At 38.9% G+C, this 15,958-nt stretch overlaps 1 protein-coding gene across 2 annotated transcripts in view; it reads right to left on the bottom strand.

The window, feature by feature from the left end:
• Positions 1-1,726: 1,726 nt before the first annotated feature.
• LOC114668740 (MICOS complex subunit mic25-a-like) overlaps positions 1,727-15,958 on the bottom strand; it is a 487,502-nt gene continuing 473,270 nt past the window's right edge. For both annotated transcript variants that reach the window (XM_028824653.2, XM_028824654.2), the window contains one exon: positions 1,727-2,017. In XM_028824653.2, coding sequence (XP_028680486.1) covers positions 1,994-2,017 — 24 coding nt within the window. In that variant the 3' untranslated portion in view covers positions 1,727-1,993. The remainder of the gene's footprint in view (positions 2,018-15,958) is intronic.

Below are 15,958 nucleotides of genomic sequence, written 5' to 3'. Positions count from 1 at the left end.
TTTTCCGTCATCCTCTTTTCCGCAACAGTTTACAGAACATCCAGTGTTCACCATGGGATGGAGCAGATTTTCCTTCTAAGTTTGTTCAGGCATTGTGCTTCATTTGAGCTCAAGTTGCTTCCCCAGGAGACTGCAGCTTAGAACTCCACACTGACTACTATGGACTGATAGAATACAGAAAAACCTTGGATTGCGAGTGTTTTGCAAGAAGAGCAAAAATTTGTAATAAATTTTAACTTGTTAAACGGGGGTGGTCTTGCAGTACGAGTAGTAAATATACGCTTTGTCTGCCGAGCGTCACATGATCACATCTGAGCTGATGGTTCTTCTCTCTCTCTCACTGCAGGATTGTGGGTAATTGTCTCTCATGCTCGGTCTCAGTTGGCATGCCTCACTCATATAGTCAACATCAACATCCATACGAGTGTATACTGTTTACTGTAGCATTATGACCATGTGTGTGTGCGTAAAGCATTTTTGTATTTTGTGTACGAGCGATGAATCTGTTTAACGACAATGCAATGTCACATTTCCGCAAAATCCTCAAAAGGAGGCAAAAGCAACTGTCATTGGATAGGTTCCTTGTGTCACACACGTGCGATTAGGGGACAACCAAAGGACCCGATGCGCCGCGTGAACCCGCAAGACGGAGGAGAAAGCCAGTGTACTAACCCATCTCACTGTTCTCTCACAGGAAGGACGAGCCACAAAAGAGTTCGACACCGTAATAGTATCGCCAGTTGCTCGCCCGGACGGACGTGCCACTTCCGCATTCCTTAGTCACGTCTCGTCCCTTCCCAATGACATCACAACCTTCCCAGGATTCCCTACTGTTCCCGACATCCTTTTTGCCATCCCCTCCTTCATAAATACGCCATCTTTCCACCTAAAGACTGTCTTGTTTCTATGTTTTTACACATGTCTGTAACAAACGTACCAGACCAATTCCTGAATCTATAGTATATGGGGATGGTTCCCCAACCCTTTACCTGTGTTATCGTGTGCTTTTTCACACTTGTTATAAGTCGCAAAAAAAGAAAAAGATTCCAGTGATCCAACAGATAGCAGTGATTCCGTTAGTTAGAGTGAAAGTCGTCCCACACAATAACCCTCTTCCTCCTCCTCTCCTCTCTGTCATCTCCATTATACCAGCCACGATTCTTTTCAAAGGTAAAATGCAGGTTAATTTGTTTTATGTATTTTTGCTTTATATTTTGTATTAATCTTAATTTTTATATGAATATTTTGGGTTGTGGAACGAATCATCTGAGTTTCCATTATTTCTTACGAGGAAATTTGCTTTGATATACGAGTGCTTTGGATTACAAGCACGAATCTGGAACCGAATTATGCTCACAAACTAAGGCACCACTGTATTTCCATCAGCTTGCTGCACTCATCGAAAGACCTGAGTCTCCTTAGGAAGTCCTGTCTCCTCTGGGCCTTGTTGTCCAGTGCTGGTGTGTCATCAGACCAGTCCTGCTTACTGTTTATATGAACGCCCAGGTGCTTGTAGCTCTGCACCTGACTCATAAGCTCATTTTATTACAAAGCAGAAGCTCAAATGAAATAACAAAGTGTGGTCAAAGGGCTTGCACTAAGGGTTTCTACCAGGTTAGGCCAGATTGAATCTGAGGACTCACTATTAAAAGAAAAGTTTTTGTTCACTTCAACGTCAAGTCATGTTCCACACTCATTTCATAAACTCTACTCATTGCACTAAAGCAATAATAAAAAGATCGGCTTTTCTTTAAGTATCATTTGGTATTTTTTTATATTCTTACTCAGTGGTTACATTAATGTCAGAAGAATGAAGGTACAGACCAGAGTGAAATTAAAGTAAGAAAGAGTAATAAAGAGAGAAAATGAAAGATGCCAGCTCTGAAATGCTGACAGTGTTGTACTTTATTCTCTTGTAGAGGCTCTTCCAAACCAATTAAACCTGCACCAACAAAACTGGACCCCTTCCTGAAGTTCTGGTGTGCGGCCATTTTTATCCGTGATTCACCAACAGCTTCTGAAAAAGAGAAATGGGGAAAAGTGTTAGTCATTCGACTGGCAATACTAGTATGCTGCCCGCCAACATTTAAGCAAAAAGAAATAAAAGCTGAATCATATGGAGCTTATTAAACCATCGAAATCTCCGAATTTACAATGTCACCTTACATTCAGTTAACAACAGAATCATGATCATGAAATGCAGGCCTCATCTTGTCACCTTCCATTGCTTATTCTCTTCTTCTCTGGAGACCACTGCCATCTCCGAGAGTCACCGAGACATGATCAGTGAATTAAGACAAATCAGGATTTGCCAAACCCTCTGTCTTGGCCAGTCAGTGGACTCCACAGGGAGCACAATTCAGATGTTAGCTCCTGACACAGACGGGCCAGGGCAACGCACAGGGGAGCCCATGATTGTGTCCGTTCAACTGAGGAATGCTCTGTTGTTTTTAGAGGGGAGGCTGACAAGCATTTCATGGTCTTGTTTGTACTTTTGGTACACTTTTAGTGACTGAATACACAGAGCTGAGATACACTCGACCCTGCTGTGTGTGATGTCTTGTGAATAACTCAAGGATGGCAGCTATGAAGATGGCAGATAAGAAGCCATCAAAATCCTTGTGGATAACAGGTTAATGGACAGTTAGTTAATCAGCAGGGACAGAACAAGACCCTGTCTAACTCAAAAATACATATATTTCTACAGAAGCAACTGGAGAAATTGATATCTTCTTAAACAGTAATCAGAATATATAAATATTTTGTTTCACTGCAGAGGAAGGGGAAAATCATCAGCAACGTGTGTTGCTTTGTCAAGTGATATAAAAGCGAATTTATACAAAAATCTTAGAAGTGTTGTTTGCCTTTAGAGGAGATCCTTCATTATTAGCATTCATTCATCCATACTGCTTTTCCAGAACTGGCTGTGGGAAGCCAAAGAAGTGTTATGATGTTCTTATTAATTTTATTACAAGATGTAGTCATGTTTTTTATGGACCTTTTATACCTACAGGGTTTTGTTAGCACAAATGAATCTAAATCGGCTATTAGTAATTGAATTCAGTAAGTATTTTTTGGTATACTGTAGAGAAAAGCCAAGCAAAATGACACCTTTTATTGGCTAACTAGAAAGATTACAATATGCAAGCTTTCGAGGCAACTCAGGCCCCTTCTTCAGGCAAGATGAAGAAGGGGCCTGAGTTGCCTCGAAAGCTTGCATATTGTAATCTTTCTAGTTAGCCAATAAAAGGTGTCATTTTGCTTGGCTTTTCTCTACATTCATAATGGCTAACACGGTACAACACCCTAGTACTATTGGTATACTGCATTAATCCTCAAGGGGAAATTGTCTTTTCACATGACAATTGGAGACTTAAAGCATCGAAAATGATTTTGTGCCATTACTTTTCTCTGGTTCTTCTGCAGTGGCATTTTGCACAACCACCACCTGGTCAAAGTCCTGTACAGCTGCCTGTACGGTTTGAATAAAAGCTGATACCATAACTTCCCATGAGACCCACTGCATCAAATCCTCTGAACTGAGGCCTAAAAATCAATAAGGAACAACTTAAGAACACTTATGTTAGGTAAAATGCCTTGGGGGCTGGGTGCTCTTTTGACATTTGAACCCTTGCAGATGTTTTATTTTTCTCCTCCAGTTTATCTGGTGTTTTTTATTTTCTCACCAGACTCAAATTACTTGATAAACAAAAAATAAGGTGTATAATTAAACCAAGAGATAAAACCAGAACCTCCACCAGGGGCACCTGTAATAGAAACTTAGTTCACATTAAAACAAAAAATATATCACCAGTTCAGAAAGAAGTATGAAGTTTTAAATGCTGCTTATTGAACATTCACTCTCTTGGAAGTAAAGCTGTTTTGGTAAATGATATTATATTAAGTACAAAATCTAATCTGTGTCTTCTCACTGAAACCTGGCTTAGTAAATCTGACACTGTTCCCTTAGCTGAGGTGTCACCAGATGGATACACATCCATCCATCCATTATCCAACCTGCTATATCCTAACACAGGGTCACGGAGTCTGTGCAACACAGGGCACAAGGCAGGAACAAATCCCTGGGCAGTGCGCCAGCTCACCGCAGGGCACACACACACACACCAAGCACACACTAGGGACAATTTAGGACCGCCAATGCACCTACCCTGCATGTCTTTGGACTGTGGGAGGAAACCCACACAGACACGGGGAGAACATGCAAACTCCACGCAGGGAGGACCCGGGAAGCAGACCCAGGTCTCCTAACTGCGAGGCAGCAACGCTACCACTGTGCCACCGTGCCGCCCAAATGGATACACATCCCTTCATAAATCTAGTCATCCTGGTTGAGGAGGAGGCCTTGGAATAATTCATTGTAAGAAAATGTAAATCATTTCTAAAAATTTAGACGACTTCACATCCTTGAGGCATTCATTTTAAATTATTTAAACAGATTCCAACACAATTATAGTGATAGTCTATAGACCATCAGGGCCATATTCATTGTTCATGACTGAATTTGGCAACCTTTTACAGTATCTGATTTGGCTATAAATTATGATCATGTAATATTGAAGGGGGATTTTAATGTACACATTGATGTGGAAACTGACACTTTTAGCAAATATTTTCAATTCAGTAAGATTTTGTCAGATTGTCAAAGGTCCAACTCATAATCATAACCACACATTAGATTTAATCATAACTTATAAATTTGAAATTCATAATTTAAATATTACTCCATTAAATGAAGTTATTTCCGATCACTACTTAATTATGTTTGATTTGGTGCTGACAGTACTCCATCATTATACACAGAAGTGAGATATGGTGTCCCGCAGGGCTCACTACTGGGACCTTTACTGTTTTCACTTTACATGCTTCCATTGGGATCTATCATAAGAAAACATAATGTTAATTTTCACTTGTATGCAGATGAAACTCAGTTATACCTTTCTTTAAGACCAAATAAATTTTCTCTGATGTTTTCTTTAATTAGTTGTGTTAGTGAATTAAAGGAGTGGATGGATGAGAACTACTTGTCTTTAAACACTGATAAAACAGATGTTAATTATTGGGGGGAATGACGCTGATTGCAACAATATTTTGTCATTTAACTCGGTTGAAATAACCATTAATTTTACTGAATTAGCCCACAATCTAGGAGTTATCTTTGTCTCTATCGTGTCTATCAAGTCTTTTAAAGCTCACATTACAAAGTTGTCTAAATCATTTTCTTCCATCTTAAAAATGTTGAGAAATTAAGGTGTTTTCTAAATAACCAGGATTATGAGAAATTAATTCATGCATTTATTTCTAGTAGGATTAACTACTGCAATGCGGTGTTCACTGGATGTTCAAACTGTTCTTTATACATCCTCCAGTTAATCCAAAAAGCTGCTGCAAGAATTATTACAAGAACCAGAAAATACGAACACATAACTCCAGTTCTTAAATCCTTACACTGGCTACCAGTTAAGTTTAGGGCAGATTTCAAAATCCTCCTTTTAACATGTAAAGCCTTAAATGGCTGAGGACCGACTTACTTGTCTGAACTTATCATAACTTACAAACCAGAACATACATTAAGATCTCAAGATGCTGGTCTGCTTATGATTCCAAGGATTAATAAAATAACAGTGGGAGGTCGAGCTTTTAGTTACAGGGTCCCTAAACTGTGCAATGGTCTGCCTGCTACTTCGGCCTCAGCTTTCAAATCCCGGCTGAAGACTCACTACTTCAGTTTAGCATACCCTGACTAGAGCTGCTGATTAACTGTACAGACTGCATCTCTGTTGTTAGTCATTAGCACTAAAACATAAGTAACATGATAGTTCTAATTTGTAACTAACCCTCACCTATTCTGTTCCTCTTCTCGGTACTCAAATGTGCACTTGGTGCCACGGGCCACCTGCCAAGTTGTTTTGCCTGCCTAAATTAACGTCATTTCTGATGGAGGATCGCAGGAATCATTGAGTAGAGGGGTCCTTCATCAGATTGGCTGGCTCAGCACTGACTCAGCAGTGGAATGGCTAATAGGGGGAGGCAGCTTGATGGGCGAGGTCTCCAGGACTCTGAACAAATCCAAATCATATTATGTGATATCATCTACTGTTGAATTCTGCTCTAGATTTGTAATATTTCTATGGTACTATTATATTGTATTGAGGGTTACTTGTATTCTATTCTGTGTATTGTATTGTATTGACCCCCTTCTTTTTGACACCCACTGCACGCCCAAGCTACCTAGAAAGGGGTCTCCCTTTGAACTGCCTTTCCCGAGGTTTCTTCCATTCTTTCCCTACAAGAGTTTTTCCTTATCTTATTAGAGAGTCAAGGCTGGGGGGCTGTCAAAATACAGGGCCTATTAACTCTTTCAGGGCTGATGTCGACTTTTGTCAAAAGGAGGAGTTGACGATGGTAATCGACTGTAAGCTTTGATAAAACCAACTGCTCTGTTTTAGTTGGATACTCGTTGCTAGAAGGAAAGTTAGATTCATTGGTTCAACCGAGATTTCCTGTGCCCGTGTGAGTAGCAAGGCGCAAACAACGGCAAAAAAATGGCACTGACATTTGACGAGAGATCAAAGTGAATGCATAAAGCAAAACACTCCGTGGAAGATGTTTTGCCTGTTATCTCCGAACTAGAATTGTTGGACTCAGATTTTGACACAAGTAATTGAAAACGAATGCGAGGTTCCAGCTTCAACTGATTGGTTCCCAGCTAATTGTTATACTGACACTTAACAATGATAACAGGTAGAAACCAGATTGCAATGCACTGTGACTTTGATTCAGCCACACAAAGACAGCCTGGCAGCAAGCCTGACGCATATTCTTGGCAAACTGGCAGCCACAGCATGCAGCAACAGACGTTTTATGTTGATTTCTGTGTGAAACAATTGCTTTTCAGAAACTGTTTTTTGGAAAAAATATTCAGGCCTCAAAGAGTTAAAGACTACTGTGGCACTCCTTGTGTGATTTTGGGCTATATAAAAATAAATTGTATTTTATTGTATTGTATCTTATGGACTTAAAAGCTGTTTCTATATATAAGGATTAATTATATATCTGTATTATGCAAGTATGTATCATTTATTTTTGTATGTTATTTATTTATTATTATTCTTAACTAATTAAATTTTTTAAATTAGTTTTCTTGTAATGATTCCTTTGACATCTTGTAACGCACTTTGAGCTACATCTTGGGGATGGAGGTTATTTTAGAAAAAAGGTGCTTCCTTTAATGCAAATTAAATAACCCCAAACCACAAGAACATTCTGTTAAATTTCCCAAAAAACAGCACTTTTGTTCAAATCTCTTTTTCTTCCAATGGAAAATGTCAAATAAAATTAAATATAACCGGATCTGACAACTTTGGTGTGTGGCACTGTGACAGGATTGGCGATTCAGGACGGGCATCCCAGCCAGGAGAGGGAGCAGACCTGGAAGGAAGGACTGGAAAGAGTGTACAGATAGCCCATTAAAAAGAGAAGAAGTTGCTGTAGGTTTTTTATTCCCCCAACACACTAGATGGCAGCAGCCCTGGAGGTCAGTGCACAGTAAGAAGCCAGCCGGGCATGCCGGGATATGTAGTCTGGTAGAGCAGCCCTGCTGGGGTCACTGGGTGCCACGAGAGGGTGCTGTAGGGAGACAAGCTTCCTATTATGGACTTCCATGCAACCCAGAAGTGCTTTCATTGGGCAATTGCCCTGGCACCGGAAGTGCTCCCTGGTCTATAATTAAAGGGATAGCACTCCCTTATTCAAGCGAGTTGGAGCTGGGAGATAGAGGAGCAACACTTGAGTGGAGAAGGTAGTGTGGTAGGGAGAAAAGAGAGATATTGTGAGAGGAAGACCTGTATTTGCTTGTGCTTGTGTCACATTTGGAGGTATTTAAAATAAAAACCTATGATTATTTGAACCTGGGACTGTACAACTGTGTTCGTGTTGGGGTTTGGGGCTCACTGAGGCCCTTGGGTTTATCACAAAGCATAAATGCTCTTATCACATCCAACCAATTATGTTTATTGTTCTAGAAACAACATGAAGCCTACACACATGCTCATTGTTGTTTGAACTTAAAGTAAGTGTGCAATGATAGATTTTCCCAAAAATCTTTTTTAAAGCTTAAAAACATATTCATTCATTTTGAGTAAAGTCAACTTAAAGTAAACATGTCTGTGAGTGGTGGTGCTAATTACAGCAATGAAATCCATTCCTAATGATTCTATAAAAATTATACTTCCTAATGTGACACCAAAGAAATTTCAGCCACTTGTACTAAAAGTGGGTGCATAAAGCATTTGAACTTTGAGAAATATCAGAGTAATAGCAACGTACCCAGGGGTTTCATTTTTTGACTGCACATATTATTTGAGTAGTCATGCTGTTTATTTAATGTTTAGTACCTGTGTTCACTACGTTCTAATATTGAATCTTTTAGATTTTTTTAAACAAGTCACTGCAGTAGTTGATAGAAACAAAGTATATGGCATAATTTACTTAAGACTTTCAAAATGCCTCTTATTCAGTCTCACACCAAAGATTAATTTTGAAACTAGAAGCCATAGGCATCATGGGTAACCTACAAAACTGTAACTGAAGTTGGTTAACCGGCAGTAGACAAAAGGTAAGAGGAGAATGATCCACATGGAGTCAGGTCATCAGTGAGGTCCCTCAGGGGTCCATCCTTGACCCCTTAATGTTTCTGATTTATATTAATGATGTTGATTCTGGTATAGATAGTAAACTTGTAAAATGCGCAGATGATAGCAAAAAGATGAGAGCAATGGCAGACACCAAGGAAGCAGCAAAAAACAATTCAGAAAGACTTGGCAAACACTTGGAAAATGCAGTTTATTGTTAAACAAAAATAAGTGCAATGGGCTACATGTGGGCAAATTCAACATCAATTATGAACACAAGATGGTGGACACTGTCCTACAGGAAGCAACCTCTGTGAAGGATTTAGGATTTGATATTGACAGATTTTTATAGTCTAAGCAATGCACAAAAAGCAGTTAAAAAGGCAACAAATGTTAGATTATATCATAAACACTAATGAATAGATAGATAAATAAATAGATAGATAGATAGATAGATAGATAGATAGATAGATAGATAGATAGATAGATAGATAGATAGATAGATAGATAGATAGATAGATAGATAGATACTTTATTAATCCCAATGGGAAATTCATATTCTTCAGCAGCAGCATACTGATACAATAAATAATATTAAATTAAAGAATGATAATAATACAGGTGAAAAAAAAAAAAAAAACAGACAATAACTATGTATAATGTTAAATATTAACGTTTACCCCCCCTGGTGGAATTAAAGAGTCGAATAGTTTGGGGGAGGAATGATCTCCTCAATCTGTCTGTGGAGCAGGACAGTGACAGCAGTCTGTCACTGAAGCTGCTCTTCTGTCTGGAGATGACATTATTTAGTGGAAATCAAAAATCAAAAATCAAGAGATGGAATACTCAGACTTTATAACATACTAGTGAAACTACATATGGAGTATTGTGTGCAATTCTGGTTGCCACGCTACAAAAAAGACATAGCAACACTTGAAGCTGTGCAGAGGTGAACAACCAACCAGGAGCATTCCAGGACTTAAGGACATGTCATAGTCTGACAGACTCAGAGAATTAAATTTGTTTTACCACAAGCAGAGGAGACTGTGTGGGGACCTAATCCAGGTCTTCAAAATACTCAAAGGAGTTGACAAAGTAGATGCAACAGAAATCTTTCAGTTTAAGGGGAATCACATACTCGATGACACCAATGGAAAATTAAGAGGAAGTGCATTTACGACTGAAGGCTGGTAGCACTTCTTTAAGCAAAGAGTTGTGGGAATCTGGAACAAACTACAAGTAGATAAAGCAGAAACCTTGACATACTTTTAGAGGTATCTGGATGAGATGTTGGGGCATCTTAGTTATTAGCTAAACAAACGAGCTTAATGGACTGAATGGTCTCCTCTCTTTTGTCATATTTCCTATGTTCTGATGTCTGGGTAGAGTCTGCATGTTGTCCCTGTGTTTGCATGGGTTTTACTCTGGGTACCCTGGCTTTCCTGTCACATTCCCAAAGAAGTGTATAACAGGTAGAATGTCGAAAAATAGCAAAGTATTCCAAAACAACAAAAAAGGATGCAAAAGGAGTTGCCTAAGGCCTAAAGTAGACAAGTCCATAAACGAAATCCACAAGAATAATCCTAAGGGCAACATAAGTCAAAAAACCAGAGATCAAAACACAAAGAAAACATGCATCTCTGTCATTGTCCAAAATGTTTCCAGGGCAAGATTCAACCTGCGAATGCTGCAATCGAGCTCTAGCCTCAATGGGCCACATGTTTTGAGCCTGCACCAAATTAACATAATTTTGGACCAAAATCTTTAAATGCCTTTCAGACAGTCACAATTCCTCCAAATCCAGTAACAGCTGTGTTTGGTGGGCTCACAGAGGGACTTACAATTGAGAAGGACAAACAAACAGTAATGGTCTTTACTACACTATTGGCACATAGACTTATTTTGCTCAACTGGAAGAATCCTAACTCACCTATTCTAAGTCAGTGGGTAACTGATGTTATATACTATTTGAAATTGGAAAAAATCAAATTCGGATCTGTACAAAACTTTTTCAAAACCTGGCAGGATCTGATTAATAACATTTTAGAATAAGCCTTTAAATTGAGGAAGCAGGTTCTCTCCTCTCTTTTACTCCATTTATCTTTACTCATTTATTAATTTGTCTATATACTTATTTTTACTAGCTTTAAGCACAGAGCACATTCAAATAACTGTGAGGGACTGCATTTCCCAGAAGCCTTTATAGGGTTGGAGGCGGTCCTTCAGCAGAGATGTTCAAGTGACCCTGCCTCTTGGGGAACCACCCACAAAATACACGGTACATAGGAGAAGAGCAAGATACACATAGATATTAAACAATAATCAAACCGAATAAAAGCAATAAATAATATATAAACAAGTGAATGAACAGAACAATATTATAAAAAAATGGAAAAAATTAATAGCAATTAAGAAGACAGAAAAAAGAAAATGAAACATAACGCGGGGAGGAACCATGGCTTAACCATAACAATTATGATGTCCGGAAGTCTAGACTTGGAAATGGTTTGCTAGGCAGGAAAAACAGAAAAGCCTCCTGATTGAGATAACACCTACAAAAAAGAGAGAGAAGACCCTCTCGCTTCATTTTCTAAGTTATCTGACCCTGCGTCTCAGCTGTAAAACTGGTGTGCTTTAGCAGTGGCAGATTAATGTGCTGCAATGAGACTGAAGAAAGGAAGGAAAAGACACTCAGGGAAAGGAATCGATCCCTCAAGCACTGGGGCTTAGGGCAGCACTGCACTCCCTACACAAATTTTACCAGGTTCAAAAACAATCCATCATGATTAATGGGGTGTGCTAGATGAAATTTCTTCTGACCCATCAGAGTTTCTGTTCTATCAGGACCAGCTAAAGCAAAATTGCAATGTGCAACTGCTTCAATGAATCTGGCCACTGCTAGCCAGTTCTTGAATTTGTTTTTTTATTTTTTTTTTATTTTTATTTTTCTGAGCCGCTTAACTCCATTAAGAAATGACAAGAGAGGCAAACAAAATAAACACAAAGCAAGTGAGGCTTTGAATGGCTTTGTAACACAAGTAACTTGGGGAAGGATTTTTCACTTGTCTATAGCAACTTACATATTTTTTAAAACAGATGATTTCACATAATGAAATATTTTCCATACATTTGAAAAAAAAAAACAAGAAAAATTGAAAAGCAAAGCCTAGGGTAGTGGAAACAAACCCATGCAATGGAATTTTATCTGCAAAACCAACAAGTACACTTCGGGTGACTCAAATGCAATCCAAGTGCTAAAGACACTGCAAATTCCTGCATACCAAATTATGGAAATAATAAACTCACTACCTAAAGATAAGGAATAAAATGCATGTCTAAAACTTGAACAAGACTATCTTTTGAGGGTTATCTGAAGAGATTGAGGGTAGCATGGGCAGTAATGCCAAATAAGAAACCTTTAGTTGCTAACTGTATTACAGAACTCATCCTAATGTTATTTTTTTAATTGTGTGCCTAAATGTTGAAGAAATCAGTGAAAGAGATCATTGGGAGAGCTACAAAACCTTTAGCAAAATACCAAGAGGCCAACTTATGAGGTAAACTTGCACTTCCCACATAACCACCTGCTCATTCAGGGCCGGCGCCATGTGAACAGACCATGCTATTTAAAGCAGGTACGTGGATAGAAGGGTAGAATGGCCAAGACTAATGATACAAGTGGCTTAGAGGGGTGTGGTAGTGGGCAGCAGATGGCCCAACATGAGTGAATCACAAACAGAATGCTTTGTGGGTTTTTTGTGTGGGTTTACAAATGTTGTCACTAGTGCATCAATAAACAGCAATCACACGTCAAACGTCAGGCCAAAGGGGTCCATTAATTAAATGGAACAAATGAGACTTGTACAGTGCAACAGGTTATTATCAACCAGATAATGCCTGAATTCCATGGTGGTATTGTTGTTTAGAAATCTTCAGCAAAAAAAAAAAAAAATGAGCAGAGTGTTCAGAAAGGCAGTCAGAATTTAGACTTTATTGCACAGCATAGGAAACAACTGCAGAGCACATAAAGCTGTCTCAGTTCATGAAGTGAGCCCAGTGGTTTGGCCGCGGTTTGTTTTTATTTCAGTTCTGATCACAAAACATCCCCATTTCGTACATATTTCTCGTTATTCACTTTACATGCTATCTTCGTAATAATGATCTCACGCTATACCTGTTTTCATAACAGTTACCCCGCCTCATAAACTCCTTTGCCGTAATAATCATCAATCTTTTCATAACAATCATAAGGACTCGAAGGTCGTGCTTGCCTCCTGGCCTGGAGATGACCATCATCTGATCATGTTTTACATCTTGAGCTAATAAAAATTGGATGCCTTTTAATTGACCAGTCCTCATCATTAAGTTGGAACCAGGGTGATCAACATATGAGAAACTGAACTATTCAATTAATAATTGCTTGTTGTACCATCATCCAGTAAGACTAAAATCATTGGCAGCTGTGCTGGTAAGAGCTAAGAGCTAAACTGCTAGAGCTAAATGCAGACGGCTGTTTTGATAGATAGATAGATAGATAGATAGATAGATAGATAGATAGATAGATAGATAGATAGATAGATAGATAGATAGATAGATAGATAGATAGATAGATAGATAGATAGATAGATAGATAGATAGATAGATAGACAGACAGACAGACAGACAGACAGACAGACAGACAGACAGACAGACAGACAGACAGACAGATACTTTATTAATCCCAATGGGAAATTCACATTCTCCAGCAGCAGCATACTGATACAATAAATAATATTAAATTAAAGAATGATAATAATGCAGGTGAAAAACAGACAATAACTTTGTAATAATGATAATAATAATGATAATAATGATAATCAACTCTTAAACTCCTGTATAGCTCAATCTTATCTAACACAATGCAGCTTGCTTTCAACTTGATCATCTAGAATATTCATAAGCCTTAAAATATAAAATCGAATGCCATTTCAAAAATGTTTATATGTTTAAAGTGTTTATGTGCTAGCATGCAAGTTTACTTACCGTATTTTTCGCACCATAAGACGGACTTTTTTTTCCCCAAAAGAAGGTTGGAAATGTCTGTGCGTCTTATGGAGCGAATATTGCGTCACAGACCATGATGTGTATTACCTGACAAAAGTCAACATCCAGGGGTAGAGGGTGACAAAACTCACTGTTACGTTACAGGCATTCCCTCTGTGCTTGGAGGAATGTTAGACTCATTGACTTGGCATCTAATCCTTGCGTGTGCGTGAGTTGCGAAATGTAAACAAATATAAGCAAAGGCAAGATGGCATCTACATCTCACGAAGGAGTGAAGCAAGTGCAGAAAACAAAATACTCAGCAGACGATGTTTTGCGCATTATCACTGAGTCGGACTCTGATTTTTCAGAATCTGATTTTGTTGAGAGTGATCAGGAGATCGAACAAGAGAGTGAGAAGCCGGCATAAGCTGATCGGACACCAGCCGATGCCGCGCCAGCTGATCGGCTGCCACCTGAATGCACCTACGGCAAGGTTCACGTGGGAGGAATACCTAGACATTGATCCGTGGGAGCCAAACTGGCTACCGGACTTCACAAGACAGTATGGCTTGCTGTTGGACTCGTCAGATTACCAGCCGCTGGACTACTTCAGGCTGTTCTTTCCTGAAGCTGCCTTTCAGCTACTGTCAGACGAGACAAACAGGTATGCAGAGCAATTTTTTGAATCGAGGGCTGTGCTTGCACCGCATTCTTGTTTTTCAAACTGGAAACCCACAACAAAACACGACATGAAGGGCTTTGTGGCATTACAAATATAGATGGGACTAGACTGGCGATATAACTTCAGGGAGCATTGGTTCAAACGTACTTTGTTCCCTGGTGGCTGCCGCGTGATGATAGGTATGTGCTCCTGCAAAGTGATTGTGAGCAACTGAGCTTAATAAATTCTGACACTAGCAATGAGGACTTCTTGGGGTTTCCATAAAACTAGAAGAGTGCTTGAACCTTAAAGTCTCTCCTTATTTGTTAATGACAGTGATGATGTTTCTTAATTCCGCTGTTGAATTTACATGGTTGAAATATTATTCTGCTATATTTTATTAAACATATTAGTGCACCATTTGGTTCAGAATATTTTTTTTCTTGTTTTCCTCCTCTAAACCTAGGTGCGTCTAATGGTCAGGTGCGTCTTATGGTGCAAAAAATATGGTAGTTTTCTTTAAGTTTAAGAGCCTTGAGTATTTGCAGAAACATGTTTGATCTTTAGTCAGCCAGAAGGCCCAACAAAGCTGCCATGTCCCAAAACAAAAGCTTGTCTACTCAGTTCCCTAAAAAACACAGCATCCCTGGTTCATAGAAAACAAGGAAAGTAAAAAAGCAAACAGGCCACATTAAAAACAAAAGCAGTGGCCTGTAAAATAATAGTGCCTGTCTAAGCCACTTAAAAAGATGTCAAGCAACTCCTTTTAATAGTCAATAGTTCTAAAACCAATAAGAAGGCATATTGATCCTTGATTTAAACCTCAACAGTATTAACAGAGGTACATCAGAATGCCATCACTATATGGTCAAAAGTTCTGTATTTATTCTTGTATTTTGCCTTGAGAGTCATGGCAGTGCAATGCGCCTGGATTTGGTGAGGAGTGCTACACAAGAACAAAGTAGTTTTTACCACTGTATTGCATTTTTGAGGTGACAGTGACTTGTATTCTGTTTTGGGTGTTGTATTGACCCCATTTTTGAGACCCATTGCATGCCCAACCTATCTAGAAGCTGGTCTCCCTTTGAATCGCTTTTCCTAAAATTTCTTCCATTTCTTTTGTCAGAAGTGTTTTTGTTTTTGGTTCTTGTCTTCTTAGGATGTCAAGGCTGGGGAGGTGCTGTCAAAAAACAAGGCCTGTAAAGCCAATTGAGGCATTCCTTTCTGTGATTTTAGGCAATACAAGAAATAAATGATTGTTGTTGTTGATCATGCAGCAGTGCGCCGATTATGGATAGTTGTGTCAAGAGGGTAAGGCTTCAAGCAATCAGCACGCACAATTCTTGGAACGGCTTAATGTAGTTGCCTCATCGGTCACCAGATCTCAATCCATTCAAACATCTGTGAGATAAGATGGAACAAGCCATATGGTGTACAGACCTACCATTACCTAATTTTCAGTAAGTAGAGAAAAGGTTAAAGTCCTAATACGTCAGCCTATCTGACATCTTGTTGAGTTTATACTCTAAATAAATTCAAGCTGTTGTGTGAGCAAATGTGATAGGAACCTGCTGTTATATAAGGATATGTATCTAATAAAAATATTTATCTAGCTCAAGAA

This window comes from Erpetoichthys calabaricus, chromosome 18 (assembly GCF_900747795.2).
Source record: "Erpetoichthys calabaricus chromosome 18, fErpCal1.3, whole genome shotgun sequence".
NCBI classification, from domain to species: Eukaryota; Metazoa; Chordata; class Cladistia; order Polypteriformes; family Polypteridae; genus Erpetoichthys; species Erpetoichthys calabaricus.
Note: the sequence above shows the minus strand (reverse complement) of the source record. Positions and strands in the feature narration are given on the sequence as shown.